Genomic DNA, 19,981 nt, shown 5'->3' on the forward strand with positions numbered 1-19,981 from the left:
CCTCTGTTCAGCTGTTCCTTTAATCCTCGACGAGACATCCGGCGGGTGTCATAGAAACGCGCGTGGAGCCTACTAAGCGCGCTAGATTTGAAGAGAGTGTACTCTCTTTACACATATATATACACTTTCTTTTCTCTTATCTCTATTTCTATTTTTTTTCTTGTGTTTCATCGTTGTATGTTTTGCGCTTTCTGAATTTTGCATATTGTGTAACAATGTCTTAACGCTTTAGGGGACCTGTCCCAGAGCGTATAATAAATGACGATTAATCAATCAATCAATCAATCCTCGCGCACGAACATTCTCTCGATCAGCGAGGCAAAGCGGAAAACCGCGAACCGCGTCCGGCCCCGAGAAAGAAGCGCGCGACGCCGCGGATAGATGCTCGCCGCCGCGGTCGATAACGCGGTTTCTTCTTTTTTTCGGGGAGCGCGCGATTTCCGCTGTGACCGGACGGAGGGTTGTTACCGACACACTCTGTATCTGATCCTTTTATCATCGGTCGCCACTCGATTTTATTCAAGAAATCGAGAAAGAGGTAATTAAATTTCACTGACCCTTCGATGGACTCCGCCAATTCCCCTCCTTTACTGTTTCAGGCGCGCCCGCTGGGACTCTGGATCATCGCTGGACCTTGCTTTGGTTGACCTTCTCCGGGACGGCAGCTGTGCACCGCTGGACGTCGCCCCTCTGGACCTCCGCTGGACCTCCTCTGGACCTCTCGTCGCAGTTGGGTGACACCGACAGGTAGGTACTACGGGAACAGGTAAGTCTTTCGCTCGTGTGGGTTGTGTGCGCGGAATCGTTCGAATAATTTTGATTCAGGTTGTTTGTATGTAACAGATAATTTATTCTACTCCTTTGCTTTACAGGTTCTACGATCGGCTCCGCCCGTACTTGGAGTTATCGCCGCTCGCGTAAGTACAATTCGTTTGTGTGTAGATACGCGTACAAAGACTTTCCCGTACCTTCTGATAGCGCGAAGCGGACTCCTCGTTTCTTCCGCCTTGCTGCCCTTTTATCCTCGAGCTTCTTCCCCACTTTTGCCCTGGCACGCCTAATTCACGAGCCCGCTGTATGGTGGGCCCTTTTGTTCGCTCGTCAGTTCTGACATATGCCTTCGTTTTCGCTTCCGCGTTCCGTGATAATTGTTCACATATACTCGCTCGCAGACAATACATTCAATGGATAAATTCCTCAGTTTTTCGGTGTTTTCGCCGTTTGCGAATTCGCATAGAAGCACGTACGCTCTCTCACCTGTTCTTGTCTTGCCGCTTTCTCTTATGTTCTATTCGCTTTTACCCGAAGTTTCGTTTCCTCTTTAATTATGATGGTTAAATTTTTTGTCGTTTTGAACATTATTTTATCGTGGAAACGGAACTTCGCGTTTACATTGCCGAAGCGTTTCGTTATCACCCGTGGTGATGTTTTGGTGACGCCATCCGCACACCTGGGTCGTCTAGGTCCGTTTGCGACTTCCGGTTCGCGTTTTGTCGTTCCGCTGATTGTACGTCGACGGGCCTTCTATATCGTCATTTTCCTGACCCATTGAGCCACTCTAATCGTGACATCTCGCGAAATTTGCCCGGTTCGATATCTCGCGACCTGGTGATCGGATAGCATCGCGGATGGTACCGCTGTACCTTTCGAGTCTCCCTGAACCCTTGTCCATTGTCGCTTCCCGCGGCGGGGTTTGGGTTCGCGATTTCGCGTTCCAGCGATTCAATTGCCCTGGAGTTTGTGTCGTTGTTCTCTCGGGACTCGCGCGCGTGTCGTCTTGTCGAAAACTCGATCGATACATCTCGGGTTCAAATCATTGAACTAGTCGCGCCATTATGCTGGACGTCCCCCTTTTTTGTCGCCCTCTATGCTGTGGAATGTGACTTGGTCCGCCTGTATCGGCCGTTTGCGTTTTCGCGATCCGGATGATCAATCGAGTTTACTACTTTCGAAATACCCTATATCTTTTTATCCTAAGTCGGGCACCGCCGAATCTACAACTTTGCGCGCCACGTAGGGTTTATTCCGTCGTCTCTCCTGCTATTCAACCGCGTGTCCCACTCGCCATCGGGGAATGGGAGAAGCAAATTAATCGTTTCTCTCTAATATTTAATCCTGCCATCGTGAATCGGCCTTTAATTCGCGCGCACAAATCTCCTTAAGGCGCTTCTACCTTGCGCTTTGCGCTCGCGCCTCTCCTTCTAGCGCCGCTTTCCCGTGTGGGCCGGTCTTTAAGCCTTACTGGTTTGTAACCCAAAGGACGGTTGACATGACCGAGTTCGCCGCTCGAGGAAAAACCTTTGTTGACCGAATAAGTCGGTTTTGCCGCGGAATTGACAACATAAATGCGTTTAGTGTTTACTGATTGACGCTTTTCACATAATACACGTCATATTATCTGAATCTTTGTTTTATCAAATAAATCGTGTTAATGGTACTGCACTTGCTACCCTTACTCGTAAGCGTACCGCACGCGCGAAGAAAAGGGGAAAGAAAAGAAAATGAAAATTAACAAATATCTTATGTCTGACGTGTTGTATTTTCGCGTCACTCGCGCTGTCAATTTTGACAATGGAAACTATTTCTAACGCTGAACTTAAAGTGTTAATGCTAAATAAACCTTTTTTATGTTTATACCTCGCGAAATATAAAATCATACATAATTATTCGGAGGTTATTAAAAATTACGAACTAAACATTAAGAAATTTGCAAAAGAAAATTGGTGCCACGAAATAAAGTTTCGACGCGTTGTCATCACTCTGTCTCGTTATTAATTTCTTTCTATTTTTATTTTACAGGGGTGCCTGACGCTTCACTTCTCGCGCGCCGTCGACCGCTGCCCGCTCGGTGGACTCCCTGCCCTTTTGCTGGATCTTTGCGAGGCCTCTTCTCACCGCCTCGGCTTGCTTCCTGGACGCCTTTCCGGCAAGTATTAATGGCTTGGTAAGCATCACGTTGTCCGTGATGATTGGCTGTTGTCGCTGCTCCGTCGGGGCTACTCCGAACGCAGCTGACGGCTGCATTCTCCCCGTCAGCTGTATATCGCGGTTCACCGCGCATTTACAGCTCTTCCGGATGCCTGCAGTCGGCTGTTGCGGTTGTTGTCGTCGTTCTTCTCGCCGCTTCGCCCGTCGTTCGGCGTGCTCTTGTTCGTACAAATTTTTTGTACGGTTCTTCGCTATTCTTGCTGCTCTTCGTTCGCGAGTTTTCTGTATCGCTAACAGCAAGTTTTGCTTGCGTTCGTATTTTATGCAAATCTTACTGGAGCTTGTTTCCTCGCTGCAGTTGTCATTACCGTCCCCTTCGTTGCTGTCGTTTTCTTCGTCCTCGCTGAGGTCCCCTTCGTGGAACGTTACTGTATCGTGGACTTCTTCGTGTGCCCCGTCGTCGTTGTCATTGCTGTCGTCCTCGGTTTTTTGTTTGCTCGGTCCAGGTTCCGGCGTGGGTTGTCTTATCGGTGATTGCATCTGTTTGTTGTGTATATCGGCTTGATTTGTGGCGATCGGGTCGCGCTCCGGGGAGTGTATGTCGGGTTCCTCCAGTCCGTATTTGTTGAGTCGTTCGGGTCGAAACTTGGTGCGCTTGTATACGGCTGGGTCGCGTTCTGTGAAACCGATCATGTACGGCAAATCACATTGTATGCCGATGCTGACGGTGGATCCTTGTGACGATGGCTTGATCGGCGGCTCCGGGTTACCCGATATAAATTCGGGTTCTTTATTTATTTTCCCGGCCGCGTTTACCTCGTCCGCGTCGTCGATCGTACGCGCACTTATTCGCACTTCCTCGTCCTCCACGTCGGTTACGATTCGGAACTTGCGCGCACTTTCTTTTCGCAGCCCTCGCGCCGATATTAGCACGAGTGCGTTCGCGACGATGGTGTTGTCCAGTTGATCGCGCACTTCGACTTCCTCGCAATGAGCAATGTTTTGACCGCGCATTTCTTCGAGCTCCATTATGGCGCGTATTATTCTTTGGTTCGCCATTGCTTCTTCTCGTAGAGCTTGTCGGCTCACCGTTTCGTCGTCGTTGGTTAGATGCTGTGCATAAGCTTCCGCCAAACGTACGATTTTTTCCGCCCGTTGCTCCTGCTCCAACTTGTTTGCACGTTTGTTCATCACTCGCGACACAATTTCGCGACGTTCGCTTCTTGTATTTTCCAGTCTCTTCATTTTGCTAACGATGTTACACTTGTTCCGTACTGCGTGTATACGTCGCGGTGTGTTATTGTCAACTACGTGATTTTCGCGGTCGCGCGCCGCGGTCGTTGCTTTTGCGAGCGCAAGTTTGTGTTTTTCGCGCGCGGGACGCCTTGTTTTGCACACTCGGTGTGTGATAATATTCGCACTAAGGATTTTTAATATGTCCTTTCGGTTCGTGTTTTTTTTTTATTTCCGCCGCCGTTGTCACGCCGCAATTGATTTTCTCGGATACGTGCCGATCGCCGTTTTGCTCCGAAATTTACTTTTTTACTCCTTTTCGCGTCGCGTTTTTCTGTGCTCGCGTCGTCGCTACTCCCCGTCTTTCTTGACTGGTCGACGCGATTTGTGTGTTCACGTTGGTCGAACCGTTCATTGTTTGTCTCATGTTTGATTGATATCTCCTCCTTTATCTCGATTTTTATTAATTCGCATATTTTTTTCTTCCGGTCATCGTGGGATTCTTCTGTCGCCGCTGCATTCGCTATTTCCTGGTCGGATTCATCGTTGGAACTTCCAGTGTCCTCGGTCATCGATGTATCCGGGGTAAGTAGGGTGCTGTGACTCCGTATTCTACATCCTTTGGCAAACTCCTCGTAATCGACGGTCGTCGCTTCGCTGTCTGCATCCGCTATTTCCATCGCGTTGATTCGTGGAATATTATTTTCACCGTTGACTTCGTCGTCGCTTGTATCCGATATTTCTATTATGTCGGTATCGGGCTCGCGCCGCCTGTTCCCCGTGTCACGCTCGCTATCCGTGGACTGTAATAGTCTCCGTTCAATATCTCGCCATGGTTCTTCATCGGCGCTTATCCCTTCTCCTTGTCGTTCGTTCTCGCGATTTTCGCCATTTTCGTCGCTCGACGAATAGATTTCTGTGACGTCGTCGCGTCTTTTGTCCACTTTGATTGATCGATTTTGATGATTTCTGTCGATCTCTTCATCTTCTTCGCTACTTTCAACATCGGCGTCGGCGTCTTCTTCCGCGTCGGTTTCGTTGATTACATCATCGTCGTCTTCGTCCTCTTGGTCCTCCTCTCCTTTCAGTCTGGGAATTCTGTTCGGTTTTAGTTGTCGCGCGTTAAATATGCCTATCGTCTGGCCGTCCAAATCCTGTATGAGATATACGTTTGGGCGTATTATCTGTTGTATTCGGTACGGTCCCTCGAATACTAGGTGTATTTTCCGCGTCAATTTGCGACTCGCGTCCGAGCGTCTATGCAGTTTAATCCAGACCTGCTGACCGGCGCGATATTCCGCCGTACCATGCTTGTCGGCCTGGATTTTTCTCTTCCTCGCTGCTTTGGCCAGGCGTTCCCGCGCCTCTCGTACCTTTTCTTCCCATTCTTGCACATGTTCCTCGTCCACGAGAGGAAGTAGCGCGGGATCTATTGTCGCCAAATGCCCTGTTTCTTCCCCGTCATTCAATTCGCACGGTGTGTATCCGTGTGATGAGTGTGTCGTATGATTAACAACCATCTCCGCCCGCTCGAGTATCCGGCTCCACGCGTGTTGCCTGTGGCTCGCGTATGTCCTAATAATTCGCCCTATTTCGCGCATCACCCTCTCCACAGGATTGGATTGGGGATTGTACGGTGAGGTTCTCCGCGCGATGAATCCTTTGTCGCTCGCGTATTTACGCCATCGTTCGGTGAGAAATTGACTGCCGTTGTCGGTCAGTATAGTTTCGGGTATTCCTATTTCCGTGAAAAACTTATTTTCCAGCATCTCGATAATAGTGTCGAGACGTTGGTCGCGCATCGGATACAGTTTTATGTATTTTGAAAATTGGTCCATTATGACTAAAACGTATCTGTGGCCTTGGTTCGTAACTGGTAGTGGACCAAAAATGTCCATTGACAATGTATCACCCGGTGCTTCCGGTAATTGGTAATATTCGCTGCCTACTGTCGCTCGCGTGTAGAACTTTGTAGCTTGGCAAACCTCGCACGACGCCACTACATCTCGCGCTATTCGTGCGAAATTTGCCCCTTCGAAATACCGCTTGAGAAAATCGTGCACTTTGTCGGTTCCAAAGTGAATTAATAATTTATGGGCCTCGCGTGTAATTTTCCACGCGATTCTTTGGGGTAGGGCTATTCGATCGCCTCCCGGACATTTCACGCGTATAATGCCTTCACGTTCGTAGACATTATCGGGTTCCGTCTGTGCTCGTTCTCTCAGCGATTCTTCGTTAGCTTGCGCTGCCCTAATTATTTCGATCCACCATATGGTATTTGTGCCCTGCGTTACGTCTCTGATTACGGCAATTCGCTTTATGTCGCTTGTCATGTCGCCATGGTTTGCCATTGCGCGTCTCGACAATGCGTCGGCAATCGAGTTTTCTTTGCCCGGTACATGAATGATTTCTAGATCAAATTCTTGTAAGAAAGCAAACCATCGCGCTATGCGAGCGTTGTTTTGCACGCATGTGCTCAGGAATTTTAGTGCCTGATGATCGGTGTGAATTTTTACGTGACGTCCTAATAGTAATGTGTGCCATTTTCTCAATGCCCACACTATCGCTAAACATTCTAGTTCTGTTATTGTGTAGTTGTTTTCCGCGCCTTTCAAGCTACGACTCGCATAACCTATCGTTTGTCTGATTTCTTCGTTGTTCGGTTGGTACTGGTATAGTCGCGCTCCTAATCCCGATCTAGCCGCGTCTACGAATATTCCGTATCTCGCGTCTGGCTGGAATAGGTAAAGGTCAGGTGCGTCGCGGAATGCTTGCTTTATTTCAGTGAACGCGGTCTGTCGTTCTCCGGTCCATTGGAATTTCTGTCCTTTTTTCAGTAGTTCTTCCAGTGGTTTTGTCATCCTTGCCATGTTCTTAATGAATCTCCGGTCCCAGTTGATTAGCCCGAGAAATGATTGAATTTGTTTCTTGTTGATGGGACGTTCGAAGTTTGCGATTGCTGTTCGTGTTTCTTGGTTTATTTCAGCCTTAATCTCGTTGAATGTGTGTCCCAAAAATTTAATTTCTTCTCTTAAAAATTCGCATTTTTCTCGGTTTAGTTTGAATCCATATTTTTCTAGTTGCTTGAGTACCCAGTTAATGTGGAAGAGGTGTTCCTCCAATGTATCCGACGCTATGAGTACGTCGTCTAAATAGACTAATAGGAACTCCTGATCTCCTAGCGCGCCGTTCATTGCACGCGTGAATGATGCTCCGGCGGTTTTCAATCCGAATGGCATTCGTTGGAACACGTAGGTTTGCCCGTCGAAGAAGAATCCAGTGTACTGTTGGGATTCCTCCTCTAGGGGTATTTGCCAAAAGGCATTACTTACGTCCAGAGTTGTAAAGTATTTCTTCTTTCCAATTCGTCTGAAGACTTCTTCAATGGTTGGTGGTTGCGCGTGGTCATTCGACATGTGTCGATTTGTCTCGCGCGCGTCGAGGCATAATCTTATGTCACCGTTCTTTTTGATTACCACAACAAGTGGGTTTACGTATTGCGTTGCTTGTTTTTTAATTATGCCTTTGCGTTCCAGATCTTTAATGTATTTTCTGACTCGATTCATGTGTATCTCTGGTACTGGGTATGTTTTCCGTTTATATGGTCGAGTTATTTTCATTTCTATTTTGTGCTGGTAGTGGTTTACTTTTCCTATTTCGCCATTGAACAATTCGGCGTGCTTGTCGAGAATTTTTTGTAGTCCTTCTTCTGCTTCGTCACGCCTCATCGCATTTACTCGTACCGCCGGGGTTATTGTTTTACGGAATTTCACGTCTATCGAGTCGTCGCATGCCAGTATCAGTTTGTATTTGACTAGGAAGTCAATGCCTAATACGATTTCGTAAGCCAAGTTTTCTACAATGAAGAATTCGTGTGTGTATTCTTCGTTGCGATATTCAAAGTTAATTTTGGCTTTGTTCGATATCACTGATCCTCGTTCGGAGAACGCTCCTTTCAGGGTGAATTTTTTTATCGGCAATATTTCCATTTGTTCGTTCGCGTCGCGCAGTTGTTCATAAAAAGCTTTTGTCATGGCGGTTATCTGCGCTCCGGTATCGATTAATGCTTTAGTCGTACAGCTACCGAATTTCATTCGAATCATCGGTACATCCGGCTGTGTTACTTTCTTCTTTTGCGCGTCCTCGATATCCTGGTCTAGGTCATCGATAATTTTTTTTGTTCGTATAATGTTGATGGGGTTTTCTTCGTCGTTGGTTGCCGCTTTTGTGTCGTCGCCCTCGCGTTCCTCGCGCGTTATCGCGCAACAGTTCCTATCGTTCGGCTCGTCCTCCGTCGATTCTTCGTTCGCCGATGCGTCGTCGCTTGCGTATTCGTTTTCATGATTCGTTGCTGTGATTGCCGCTAACTTTCGTCCGCGGTCTCTCGCTTTTCCGTCGTACTTTTCGTCATACGCCTTTTTCGCGTATCCTTTCGCTCTGTCGTCGCGTTCCTCGCGTTCACGCGTATACCGCGTGATTTTTGGCTTTGCCGCACTATCATCGCTGTCTGGTAATTCGACAATATCTACGCCACCATCTCTGCGTTTTGCCCCTGGTGATTCGGTCTTTTGCCAGGCTGGCGATTTGTTGTTCGACGATGTTCCGTTATTCCGGTTCGCCGTGTCGCGCCTGTTGGAATTATTGTAACGTCCGTACGCCCGTCGCTGTTCGTTGTCGTTACGGCTTTGTGTCGTTGTCTTTTTACCGTCATTCGCGTTATCGCGTTGTCGTTGATTCGTATTTGCGGGTCTTTCGTTCGCGCGCCGCGCTTCACCGCGTAATCTTCGTGTTTCACGTTCATTTTCGAGTGTGTCCAACATCGAAATCATTTCGTTGACGCTTCTAACTACCGATGGTCTTAGTTCGTGCGCGATGTCGGTGTCAAAATGCTCGCGTATTGTCTGCACGATCTCTTCGTCGCTCATCGGTGGTAGTAATGTTTTAGCCTGTCTGGCTACATTTAATGCATATTCGGTCATCGTACCGTCTACGTTTGGCTTGTATTTTCCGAAATATATTTGCTGCCGGAATCGCATTTGTGCTTGGCAGCCCCAAAATTGTTGGGTAAACAGTTGTTTGATTTCATAAATGTCGTCTGCATCTTGTAATTCGTACCATTGGCACGCTGCACCTCTCATGCATCTTCCGAAATAGTGCAGCTGCTCGTCCTTCGGTACCCCTTCGTATCGTGCTAGTCTATCGAATCTCTCTAAAAATCTTATAGGATTTTGCTTATCCGTTTTTCCGCGGTAAACTAATTCGTCAAATGGGTTTTTGATCCACCCACCGCGTGGCAGACGCGCTTGGATCGGAATCATTTGTAGCGCTGTGTCCCGCCGATTCTGCTCGTCATTGAATACCCGAGAGTCAAATTTGTGCCCGGTTACCTCTTCGTTCGCCGCTTCGCTCCGGTTGTTATCGACGAACCTTTGGCTCGTGCGGGATCTCGCGTTCATTTGTTCGAGTTGTTCTGTCAATATTTGTACTTGTCGCGCTAGAAGTTGATTTTGTTGTACGATTTCATTTTCGATTGTGTTTCTTCTATTGCGTTCGGTACTTAAGTTTAATGCTCGCGTCATTTTCCTGTTCGCGCAACGGATCGTTCGTCGTTAACGTTTTGGTTGTTTGACCCTGTTCGTCAACGTTAATATTTTGCTGCTGGTTTGCCATACCGTCGTTGGTTTCGTTATTATCGCGTTCCTGTAGATTGTCGTTTGCAATTCTTTCGCGTAACTCTTGTTCCGACAGTGCTGGTCCTTTCGATCTAGTTTGCGTTCGCAATGGAGAGTGTTGCACTTTCGGCATTTCCTCTCCACGCACCTTCGATCTCCTATCGCTATTTTTCTTTTTCGGACCTATCGTTATTGGTCTTCCCTACTCTAGCTATGCTATTTGAACTTTTTCTCGCTGCTCGCTACGTCCGTACTACCCTTTTAACGTGTTTCTTGTAAACCGCGTGTTTCTACAATTTGTGTCACGATTTAACGTTCCTTTGGCGTACGTTGTATATTGTCTTGCGCGCCTCGCGATATTATTGTTTCTTATAATTTTACTTTTCTTGAAATTTTCGCGCTTTGCCCTTTTCGTTTTATAGATTCGCGTGGAACGTCGTACAGTGTTTGGCCCGATTATTTAAATCGCAATACCTAAATTTATTTTTAAGCTTACGATTTCGCGCCCTGTAACTGCACGTTGTTGTATGTTCCGGAGGCGCGTACAATCTATGTTTTTTTTCTAACGGACGCTGCGTTTTGCTTTCAGATTTGCGAACTTTCTCTCGGTATAATCGCTTTACATCTGCTACTACGATTCGGCCTTTACTCCTATGTCACGGTCGCCATTTGAGGTTCCTCGATTTTACGTATCGGATTCGCGAAGATCGCAGTTTCTTTTCGGGTCGTCGCAGCTACAAATGCTCCGCGATAAATACTGACGGCTATGCTACCTATACTGTGACCGGACGGAGGGTTGTTACCGACACACTCTGTATCTGATCCTTTTATCATCGGTCGCCACTCGATTTTATTCAAGAAATCGAGAAAGAGGTAATTAAATTTCACTGACCCTTCGATGGACTCCGCCAATTCCCCTCCTTTACTGTTTCAGGCGCGCCCGCTGGGACTCTGGATCATCGCTGGACCTTGCTTTGGTTGACCTTCTCCGGGACGGCAGCTGTGCACCGCTGGACGTCGCCCCTCTGGACCTCCGCTGGACCTCCTCTGGACCTCTCGTCGCAGTTGGGTGACACCGACAGGTAGGTACTACGGGAACAGGTAAGTCTTTCGCTCGTGTGGGTTGTGTGCGCGGAATCGTTCGAATAATTTTGATTCAGGTTGTTTGTATGTAACAGATAATTTATTCTACTCCTTTGCTTTACAGGTTCTACGATCGGCTCCGCCCGTACTTGGAGTTATCGCCGCTCGCGTAAGTACAATTCGTTTGTGTGTAGATACGCGTACAAAGACTTTCCCGTACCTTCTGATAGCGCGAAGCGGACTCCTCGTTTCTTCCGCCTTGCTGCCCTTTTATCCTCGAGCTTCTTCCCCACTTTTGCCCTGGCACGCCTAATTCACGAGCCCGCTGTATGGTGGGCCCTTTTGTTCGCTCGTCAGTTCTGACATATGCCTTCGTTTTCGCTTCCGCGTTCCGTGATAATTGTTCACATATACTCGCTCGCAGACAATACATTCAATGGATAAATTCCTCAGTTTTTCGGTGTTTTCGCCGTTTGCGAATTCGCATAGAAGCACGTACGCTCTCTCACCTGTTCTTGTCTTGCCGCTTTCTCTTATGTTCTATTCGCTTTTACCCGAAGTTTCGTTTCCTCTTTAATTATGATGGTTAAATTTTTTGTCGTTTTGAACATTATTTTATCGTGGAAACGGAACTTCGCGTTTACATTGCCGAAGCGTTTCGTTATCACCCGTGGTGATGTTTTGGTGACGCCATCCGCACACCTGGGTCGTCTAGGTCCGTTTGCGACTTCCGGTTCGCGTTTTGTCGTTCCGCTGATTGTACGTCGACGGGCCTTCTATATCGTCATTTTCCTGACCCATTGAGCCACTCTAATCGTGACATCTCGCGAAATTTGCCCGGTTCGATATCTCGCGACCTGGTGATCGGATAGCATCGCGGATGGTACCGCTGTACCTTTCGAGTCTCCCTGAACCCTTGTCCATTGTCGCTTCCCGCGGCGGGGTTTGGGTTCGCGATTTCGCGTTCCAGCGATTCAATTGCCCTGGAGTTTGTGTCGTTGTTCTCTCGGGACTCGCGCGCGTGTCGTCTTGTCGAAAACTCGATCGATACATCTCGGGTTCAAATCATTGAACTAGTCGCGCCATTATGCTGGACGTCCCCCTTTTTTGTCGCCCTCTATGCTGTGGAATGTGACTTGGTCCGCCTGTATCGGCCGTTTGCGTTTTCGCGATCCGGATGATCAATCGAGTTTACTACTTTCGAAACACCCTATATCTTTTTATCCTAAGTCGGGCACCGCCGAATCTACAACTTTGCGCGCCACGTAGGGTTTATTCCGTCGTCTCTCCTGCTATTCAACCGCGTGTCCCACTCGCCATCGGGGAATGGGAAAAGCAAATTAATCGTTTCTCTCTAATATTTAATCCTGCCATCGTGAATCGGCCTTTAATTCGCGCGCACAAATCTCCTTAAGGCGCTTCTACCTTGCGCTTTGCGCTCGCGCCTCTCCTTCTAGCGCCGCTTTCCCGTGTGGGCCGGTCTTTAAGCCTTACTGGTTTGTAACCCAAAGGACGGTTGACATGACCGAGTTCGCCGCTCGAGGAAAAACCTTTGTTGACCGAATAAGTCGGTTTTGCCGCGGAATTGACAACATAAATGCATTTAGTGTTTACTGATTGACGCTTTTCACATAATACACGTCATATTATCTGAATCTTTGTTTTATCAAATAAATCGTGTTAATGGTACTGCACTTGCTACCCTTACTCGTAAGCGTACCGCACGCGCGAAGAAAAGGGGAAAGAAAAGAAAATAAAAATTAACAAATATCTTATGTCTGACGTGTTGTGTTTTCGCGTCACTCGCGCTGTCAATTTTGACAATGGAAACTATTTCTAACGCTGAACCTAAAGTGTTAATGCTAAATAAACCTTTTTTATGTTTATACCTCGCGAAATATAAAATCATACATAATTATTCGGAGGTTATTAAGAATTACGAACTAAACATTAAGAAATTTGCAAAAGAAAATTGGTGCCACGAAATAAAGTTTCGACGCGTTGTCATCACTCTGTCTCGTTATTAATTTCTTTCTATTTTTATTTTACAGGGGTGCCTGACGCTTCACTTCTCGCGCGCCGTCGACCGCTGCCCGCTCGGTGGACTCCCTGCCCTTTTGCTGGATCTTTGCGAGGCCTCTTCTCACCGCCTCGGCTTGCTTCCTGGACGCCTTTCCGGCAAGTATTAATGGCTTGGTAAGCATCACGTTGTCCGTGATGATTGGCTGTTGTCGCTGCTCCGTCGGGGCTACTCCGAACGCAGCTGACGGCTGCACCGCCCGCGCGGTTGATAACGCGGAACCACGGTCGATAACGCCGGACCGCGCCTCGCCCCCCTTCCCACCGCCCGCCGCTCCCGGCGCGCGCCCCCTCCTACGGAACGCCCGAGTTCGACAATCTCCCCCACCCCGACTCCCGGGCCAACACTGGTGCTGAATCCCTAATTACTTGCCTAGGGAATTTACGTCTTATAAATACTAATACCTTGCCTAGGGACTTTCCCCCCCGCGTGTACCCCCTCCGATGACCTTTTACCCTTTCCCTCGGACCTCTCGCCCACCTCTTACGGCATTCCCCCTGCGTTTCCGCCCCCCCCCCGACCCCGCTAATCGCAAGTCTGAGCTCGGAGCAGTGTTGCCAACTTGGTGGTTTTACCACTAGATTTGGTAGTTTTAAAAGCTTTTTGGTGGTAGGAATTATCGGTTTAGTGGTTAGCGGGAAATTTAGTTATTTCAAGATAATTTTAGTAGGAAATTTGGTGATTTTAAATAATTTGGTGTTTTTAGTGGGAAATTTGGTGATTTTAAGATAATTTGGTGTTTTTAGCGGGAATTTTGGTGATTTTAAGATAATTTGGTGTTTTTTGCGGGAATTTTGGTATATAATGTAATTTGATATTTTAGAGATAAATTTTATAATTTTAAGATAACTTGGTGGCGTCGCATCTGCGCTTGCGCGCGGCAAGAAGCGACGCGGTAGCCAATCAAAGTTCGCCAACTTCCGCCGCGCGGCAAGCGTTACCGCGTTCAGTTGCGTATTCCGTCATCCATGTGCACGTGCAGCCCATTTCACTTTACGTGTTTATGTTAATTTGGTGTGTACCGCCGACCGCGAGCGACTTGGGGCTCGATTTGAAGCGAGTGCAGGAAATAATTCCGCCAGTACAAGGGTCCCCGGTCGTATTGTTTCATTATTAATAGAAACTCGGCGACGATTCGCTCGTTCATTGTGTCGATCACGGCGGTGAAACCCGAGGCCTACGAACGACGACGACGAGGACAATCCGTAAGTACTATGTGCAGCGTGTAATTTCTCTGTTTATGTACTTGTGCTTCGTTCCATTACTGTTTGTACCTTGGATTTACCCAGAGCTACTCTACATTTTACTGCTCTTCTACGGGTCCTAAAGCACCAGTCGAGACAGCGAGGTCTCATATGGGCACGTGAGGAGCCGTTAACAACGGCTGCGCTCTCCGGCGGGGAACCTCGATATTTAGCTTTGCACCATATGGTGGTTGAATCTAGCGACTTGGATTGGCAAATCGAGCAGCTAAAGAAGTGTGAAATTATCAATGAGGCTGAGGTCAAGGTACGTAGTGCGCAGGTCAACTTGTGTGCAAAAGCGCGTGAAATCCTGATCGAGGAAAGCAAGGTAGTTCGAACCCTGGCTAGGATGATATTTTTCGCAATAAATTATTTATAATGATTTAATAAGGAAGCTCACTAACATTAAAATTCAATTATCGATTTAAGTATGTGGATTTACCGGTCCAACAAAGAGCTGTGTTTTAAAGACCGAAAAACTGACGCACAGTTTATTAAGTTTGAAAAAAATATATAAAATTAACACAATACTATTATTAAGCTATCAAAACCCAGCGTGTTGACTCACCTGTGACAGTAACTATAATCTTTATTTCTTGTAAACAGCTTTCAGATTGTCGAATTGAACTGTACGCAACTGGAACGCTCCCTTTCGATTCTGCGTCAAGTGTGTTTATGAAACCGTGATTTGATTCCAGTATTACTTCCTTTCTTTAAGATGAGCAAAGACCCAAAAAATAAGTGGTATGCTCAAAAATTCAGAAAAGTTTGGCTAACGGACATACAATTGAAAGAATGGATTGTTCAGGTATGTATATGGGGTGCTTTCCATTTACTAACACAAGTTGACACAAGCGTCGTTTTGTCTTTGAATTACTTATTGAATGCCAAGAAAGATAGTGCAATGTGATTTTGTAGCCATTTTTCATGACAGTTTATACACCTTGTATAAAAACAAAGGATGAAGCAGTGTCACACTTGAAAAGTCCTATTAATTTTAATTCCGATATGGAAACTGATTCATCAGTTGTACACAAAAATACCGACGAAAATAAACAGCCAAATAAAAGTCCATCGATGATCTCTACACAAATTACACCACATCTAAAGAAGAGACTGATGATGAAACAATCTCGACTTGCATCTTATTCAGTCAAGAATAATGAAAAGATGTCTTCAAGTATAGACAAACATAAGGCAGCTAATATATTGCATAGTGTAGAACAGGATTTTATTCAAGATGTAAATGTTATTGAAAATAGTGCTACAACATTAATGAACAAGACTAGTAAAGCTTCCGATGAAGATGAAGTGATAGAAGCCAGTCCTACGCAAAAAAGTGTTGCGTCAAAAGTCAAACAGTTTTTAAAACTGAAGAGGAAAATTCCTATAAAGCATATAGATTTTGGATCATGTTCTTCGCCTAAACATAGAACTTCTACGCAAATGGAAAATGGTAATACATTGAGGGCCGGTTGTTCCAACCTGTTGGTAAGCTAACTAATTATAGTTAAATCATATGTCTATCTTTGTCTAATGTAAAGGATAAACAAAGACATATATATGATTTAACTATTAGTTAGTTTACCAACTGGTTGGAACAACCGGTCCTTAAAGATAAAGTTAACAAGACAAATTATATCACAAGTTATATCTTTCACCAATAAAAATGCATGAAACTTTTTATCTGCCTGCAGAACAAACTGCAAATGAAATGGATAATTTCAATTTGGATGACACAGAAAACAAGCCACCTGAAAAAAAGATGTAAGTTTAATGTGTAAATATCACTTAATAATTATGGTAATGTAAGTTGCTTTTATATATCTAATGAAACATTATTTACAAATACAGATGGTCAAAAAGAAAGGACACTTCACAGCAGCTTAACATGCGCCGTAAAGCTGACAGAGCAAAGTTAAAAGGCTGGGATTGCTGGGAATGCAGAGAAGTAAATATGCAATATTAACAATATAGTTACATAAAATATGTACAAAAATCGATATAGGTATATTAAATTTTGTCTATTTTTAAAGATAAATTTAGTGTTTCTTTAATTTTTGTGAGAAGTGTATATATATATATATATATATATATATATATATATTTCATTAAAAAGTAATGATATTATTTTATTTTATTATTTTATTCATGATATTATTTTATTTTTAGTATTACAAGAGTTTGTCACTGTCAAAGGAAGAATTAGAAAAACGGAGGAATCAATCCTCACGACATCGACACAAATATGAGCGACCAAATACACCAGAAGGTATAATATTTTATTTTATTATCACTTTTATGTCATATCCTTTCTAAAAAAAGGCATGTTAAGTCGATAGTCGAATTTATTGTTGCCGCTTTTCCGCGATGCTGATTGGTTTTCTCGCTGCGCTTACTTCATTTGCAGCTGTCATCGTATATTTTGACAGTTGTGTGTATCAAGAAATTAATAGTGTAATAGTAATAGCATAATGTTAAAGCTAAATAGCGCGCGCGAAGCGCGCGTCTGTGGTGCTAGTATAATAAATATAATCTTTTTAAAGGTTTTTGGGATCTGGAGTTTCCTGAGACATCAGGCACTTATTGACAGAATAAAAGGTAAAATGTTTCGTTATTTGAATCTGATTCTTAACCCTGGTAAAAATTACCGTTAGAAACAGTTAGAAACAGATAGAATTTCTGATGGTATGTAACGGAATCCTATCCGCTGTAACTGCAAGCTTGTCTAGCTCTATCCGTTTCTGTAAGCAGCACTATTGTATCTGCAAATACAGACAGAAAATGTAACGACGTATAACTGTATCTAATGGAAATCTATCGGCATACAGCATCTATAAGCTTTTGCAATAGAAAAACTTGTCTGTTTCTGTCCGCATTCTGTACGCATCAGATGCTGACGGTATCTATCCGTAATTGCGGATACCGCATCCATCTGCATCTGTACGCAATGTCGACTACAAGAATTTGTCTGCAGCTACGAATACGAATCCTGTCTGTTTCTGTCCGCATTCTGTACGCATCAGATGCTGACGGTATCTATCCGTAATTGCGGATACCGCATCCATCTGCATCTGTACGCAATGTCGACCTACAGGAATTTGTCTGCAACTACGGATACGAATCCTGTATGTTTCTGTCCGCATTCTGTACGCATCAGATGCTGACGGTATATATCCGTGATTGCGGATACCGCATCCATCTGCATCTATACGCAATGTCGACCTATAGGAATTTGTCTGCAACTACGGATACGAATCCTGTATGTTTCTATCCGCAGTCTGTACGCATCAGATGCTGACGGTATCTATCCGTAATTGCGGATACCGCATCCATCTGCATCTTCGCGACGACGCCGCTAGGCGGCGCATGATGGAAAGCGTTTCTCACATTTAAAATACAACCAGCCATAATATATAAGCAGGCGTTCTGTCAGGCGATAACCAGAAAAATTACAGTGTCGTAACTAAAGGAATCCCTTCTCCTGGCGTTTAAAGGTAGAATCTACCTGATAACTACAAACCTCCCACAATGTACATGTATTTGCAGTAATAAGAAATGAATAAAATGCATTTGCAGTTAGAAACGGATAGAGCGGGCAAATCATAATTGCATGCAAATGCAGATAGATATCCTGCCTGGTTTTGCAATCTGATGCGGATAGACATTCAAAATTGGCTACGTATAAAAACGGATAGGATTCATAATTCGTCTGCGCATAGGTTCAGATAGAAGTTCCGTTCCGTTAGGAATCAGTTAGATGCAGTTAGCCTTCCTCACCGTATTTGCGTACACAGTCTTATAGAATCTGCAACACTTTTCATCTGCTTCTATCCGTAATTGCAGGGAAAGAAACGCATAGTAAAACAGTCAGAAACGGATAGAATGCACGTTCTATCCGTTTCTAACGGTAATTTTTACCAGGGAAGGCTTTATTGCGACTCGTGGTACATTATTATAATATGACGTGCACAATCCTTTGGTTAATATATTAAGTAATCAAGTGATGGCTCGTAGTTCCATATTATTGTTTTTTTTTAAATTTATATTTATAATGTTAACTCATCTGTAAAATTGTTGTACCTCATCAATTTGATGTCACTTTGACATCATTTTGACTAAGTTGTTTTCACTTGGTATAGAACGACATTTGTGTCAATTTGTATTATTATAAATGGAAAGCATCTATGGTCTTTATATATATATATACATATATATAGTCTAGACAATTCGATAAAGTCTGCTATAGAAAAAATATTATTACATATTATATCAAGGTTTTATATTTTATAACATAAAATTTAATGAAAAAACAGGTAGCGGGCAACGATATGAAGGCTCACTGCAAGTTCTGCAAAAACGACTTAGCGGCAAGATACGTGGATCTAATCAATCACAGCACATCAAAAAAACACATCACGGCTGCAGAGCCATTCTCTTTACAACGGCAACAAAAATTGTCTTTTCGCGAACAATCGCCGAGCTCGTCAGCTGCCGAAGGGTCAATAGCACTTTTTCTCTGCACGCATAGCGCAATCGCTTCGTGCGATCATTTAGGTGAAATGTGCATGCATCATTTCAAGGAGAGTGAGGCAGCAAAAAGGATGAAGATGCATAGAACAAAATGTAGTGAAATAATAAAAAATGTACTTGGCCCTTACTTCAACAACGAGTTGCTCAGCGATATTGGGAACGGAAAATACAGTCTACTATTAGATGAGTCGAACGACGTATCCGTGAATAAACTGTTGGGTATTGTCATAATATACTACAGCGACAAACAGGGAAAAACGATCTCGAGTTTTCTAGCACTGACCAAGCTGGAAACATGTAATGCCGAGGGTACCGTCAACGCTCTAAAAAGAACTCTCGAGGAGATAAAATTGGATTTACAAAACTTGTTAGCTATTGGAACTGACAAGGCTTCAGTTATGGTCGGAATAAATAACGGTGTTTATGCAAAACTGAAAGCCGAAGTTCCGTCGCTGATTTTGATCAGGTGTCTCTGCCATTCGTTGCAGCTCGCCGTGTCACATGCCATGGCTGATACTCTTCCGCGAAATCTCGAGTTTTTAATTCACGAGACCTATAATTGGTTTTCAAAATCCTCTATGCGTCAAATAAAATACACTCAGCTTTATGAGGCGATGAACTGTGGTGAACGCCCTTTGCAAATATTACAGGTTTCTGACACGAGATGGCTATCTATAGAAGCGGCTGTAGATAGAACGTTGCATCAGTGGCTCGAGTTAAAAACTCATTTTAATATGACGAGACTTTCAGAGAAATGCTATACTGCGGAAATTCTGTACAATATGTATTGCGACGAAACAAACTTGTTGTACTTGTTGTTTTTGAAGCCGATTTTATCTGAGATACAAGTTGTGAACAAGGCATTTCAAAGCGAAAAAAATGATCACTTGAAGCTTCTGAACGATCTCAACATCGTCGTGCAAGGAATTTCAAAAAAACTCGTGTTGCCATCGTGTAAAGTATTGAAATAAAAGTATTTCAATTATTTAATATGTATAATAATTTATAAACCCAACACTTTATATGTATATTAATAAAAAAATTAACATTTCTAGAATGTAAAAATAACATTTTCTTATATTTACATTTAACAAAAATAAAATGTTACGTTAACATAAATCTTTTGTTAAAAAATAAACTTTTAACAAATAAACAGTGTAACTTTTACACATTATACTAATCAAAAGTCCAAGTTGTTACATTTGTAA

At 44.3% G+C, this 19,981-nt stretch overlaps 1 protein-coding gene and 2 long non-coding RNA genes across 3 annotated transcripts; all 3 read left to right on the plus strand.

Annotated features, from left to right (window-relative positions):
* Positions 1-376: 376 nt before the first annotated feature.
* Positions 377-3,074, plus strand: LOC139780801 (uncharacterized). Its single transcript, XR_011720339.1, has 3 exons — positions 377-538; positions 600-917; positions 2,800-3,074. It is a non-coding gene; the product is annotated as an uncharacterized lncRNA (long non-coding RNA).
* A 7,402-nt stretch (positions 3,075-10,476) lies between these two features.
* Positions 10,477-13,246, plus strand: LOC139780800 (uncharacterized). The gene is made up of 3 exons (XR_011720338.1): positions 10,477-10,706; positions 10,768-11,085; positions 12,968-13,246. It is a non-coding gene; the product is annotated as an uncharacterized lncRNA (long non-coding RNA).
* Positions 13,247-15,112: 1,866 nt separating this feature from the next.
* LOC139780799 (uncharacterized) lies at positions 15,113-19,843 on the plus strand. Its single transcript, XM_071719514.1, has 6 exons — positions 15,113-15,696; positions 15,938-16,007; positions 16,095-16,191; positions 16,413-16,512; positions 16,787-16,841; positions 18,557-19,843. The coding sequence occupies exons 1-5, from the start codon at positions 15,168-15,170 to the stop codon at positions 16,828-16,830; spliced, it is 840 nt and encodes a 279-aa protein (XP_071575615.1). The 5' UTR covers positions 15,113-15,167; the 3' UTR covers positions 16,831-16,841; positions 18,557-19,843.
* Positions 19,844-19,981: the final 138 nt, after the last annotated feature.

This window comes from Temnothorax nylanderi, unplaced genomic scaffold, assembly GCF_030848795.1.
Source record: "Temnothorax nylanderi isolate EJ_2023f unplaced genomic scaffold, tnyl_v1.0 TNYL_tig0298_pilon, whole genome shotgun sequence".
NCBI classification, from domain to species: Eukaryota; Metazoa; Arthropoda; class Insecta; order Hymenoptera; family Formicidae; genus Temnothorax; species Temnothorax nylanderi.

What these genes read in the sequence shown, in the direction of transcription:
- LOC139780799 (XM_071719514.1), top strand. Translation starts at nt 15,168, where the DNA reads ATGACAGTTTATACACCTTGTATAAAAACAAAGGATGAAGCAGTGTCA. An exon ending in TTCTACGCAAATGGAAAATG is followed by an intron (nt 15,697 to 15,937) that starts GTAATACATTGA and finishes ATCTGCCTGCAG; the next exon opens with AACAAACTGCAAATGAAATG. An exon ending in GCGACCAAATACACCAGAAG is followed by an intron (nt 16,513 to 16,786) that starts GTATAATATTTT and finishes ATCTTTTTAAAG; the next exon opens with GTTTTTGGGATCTGGAGTTT.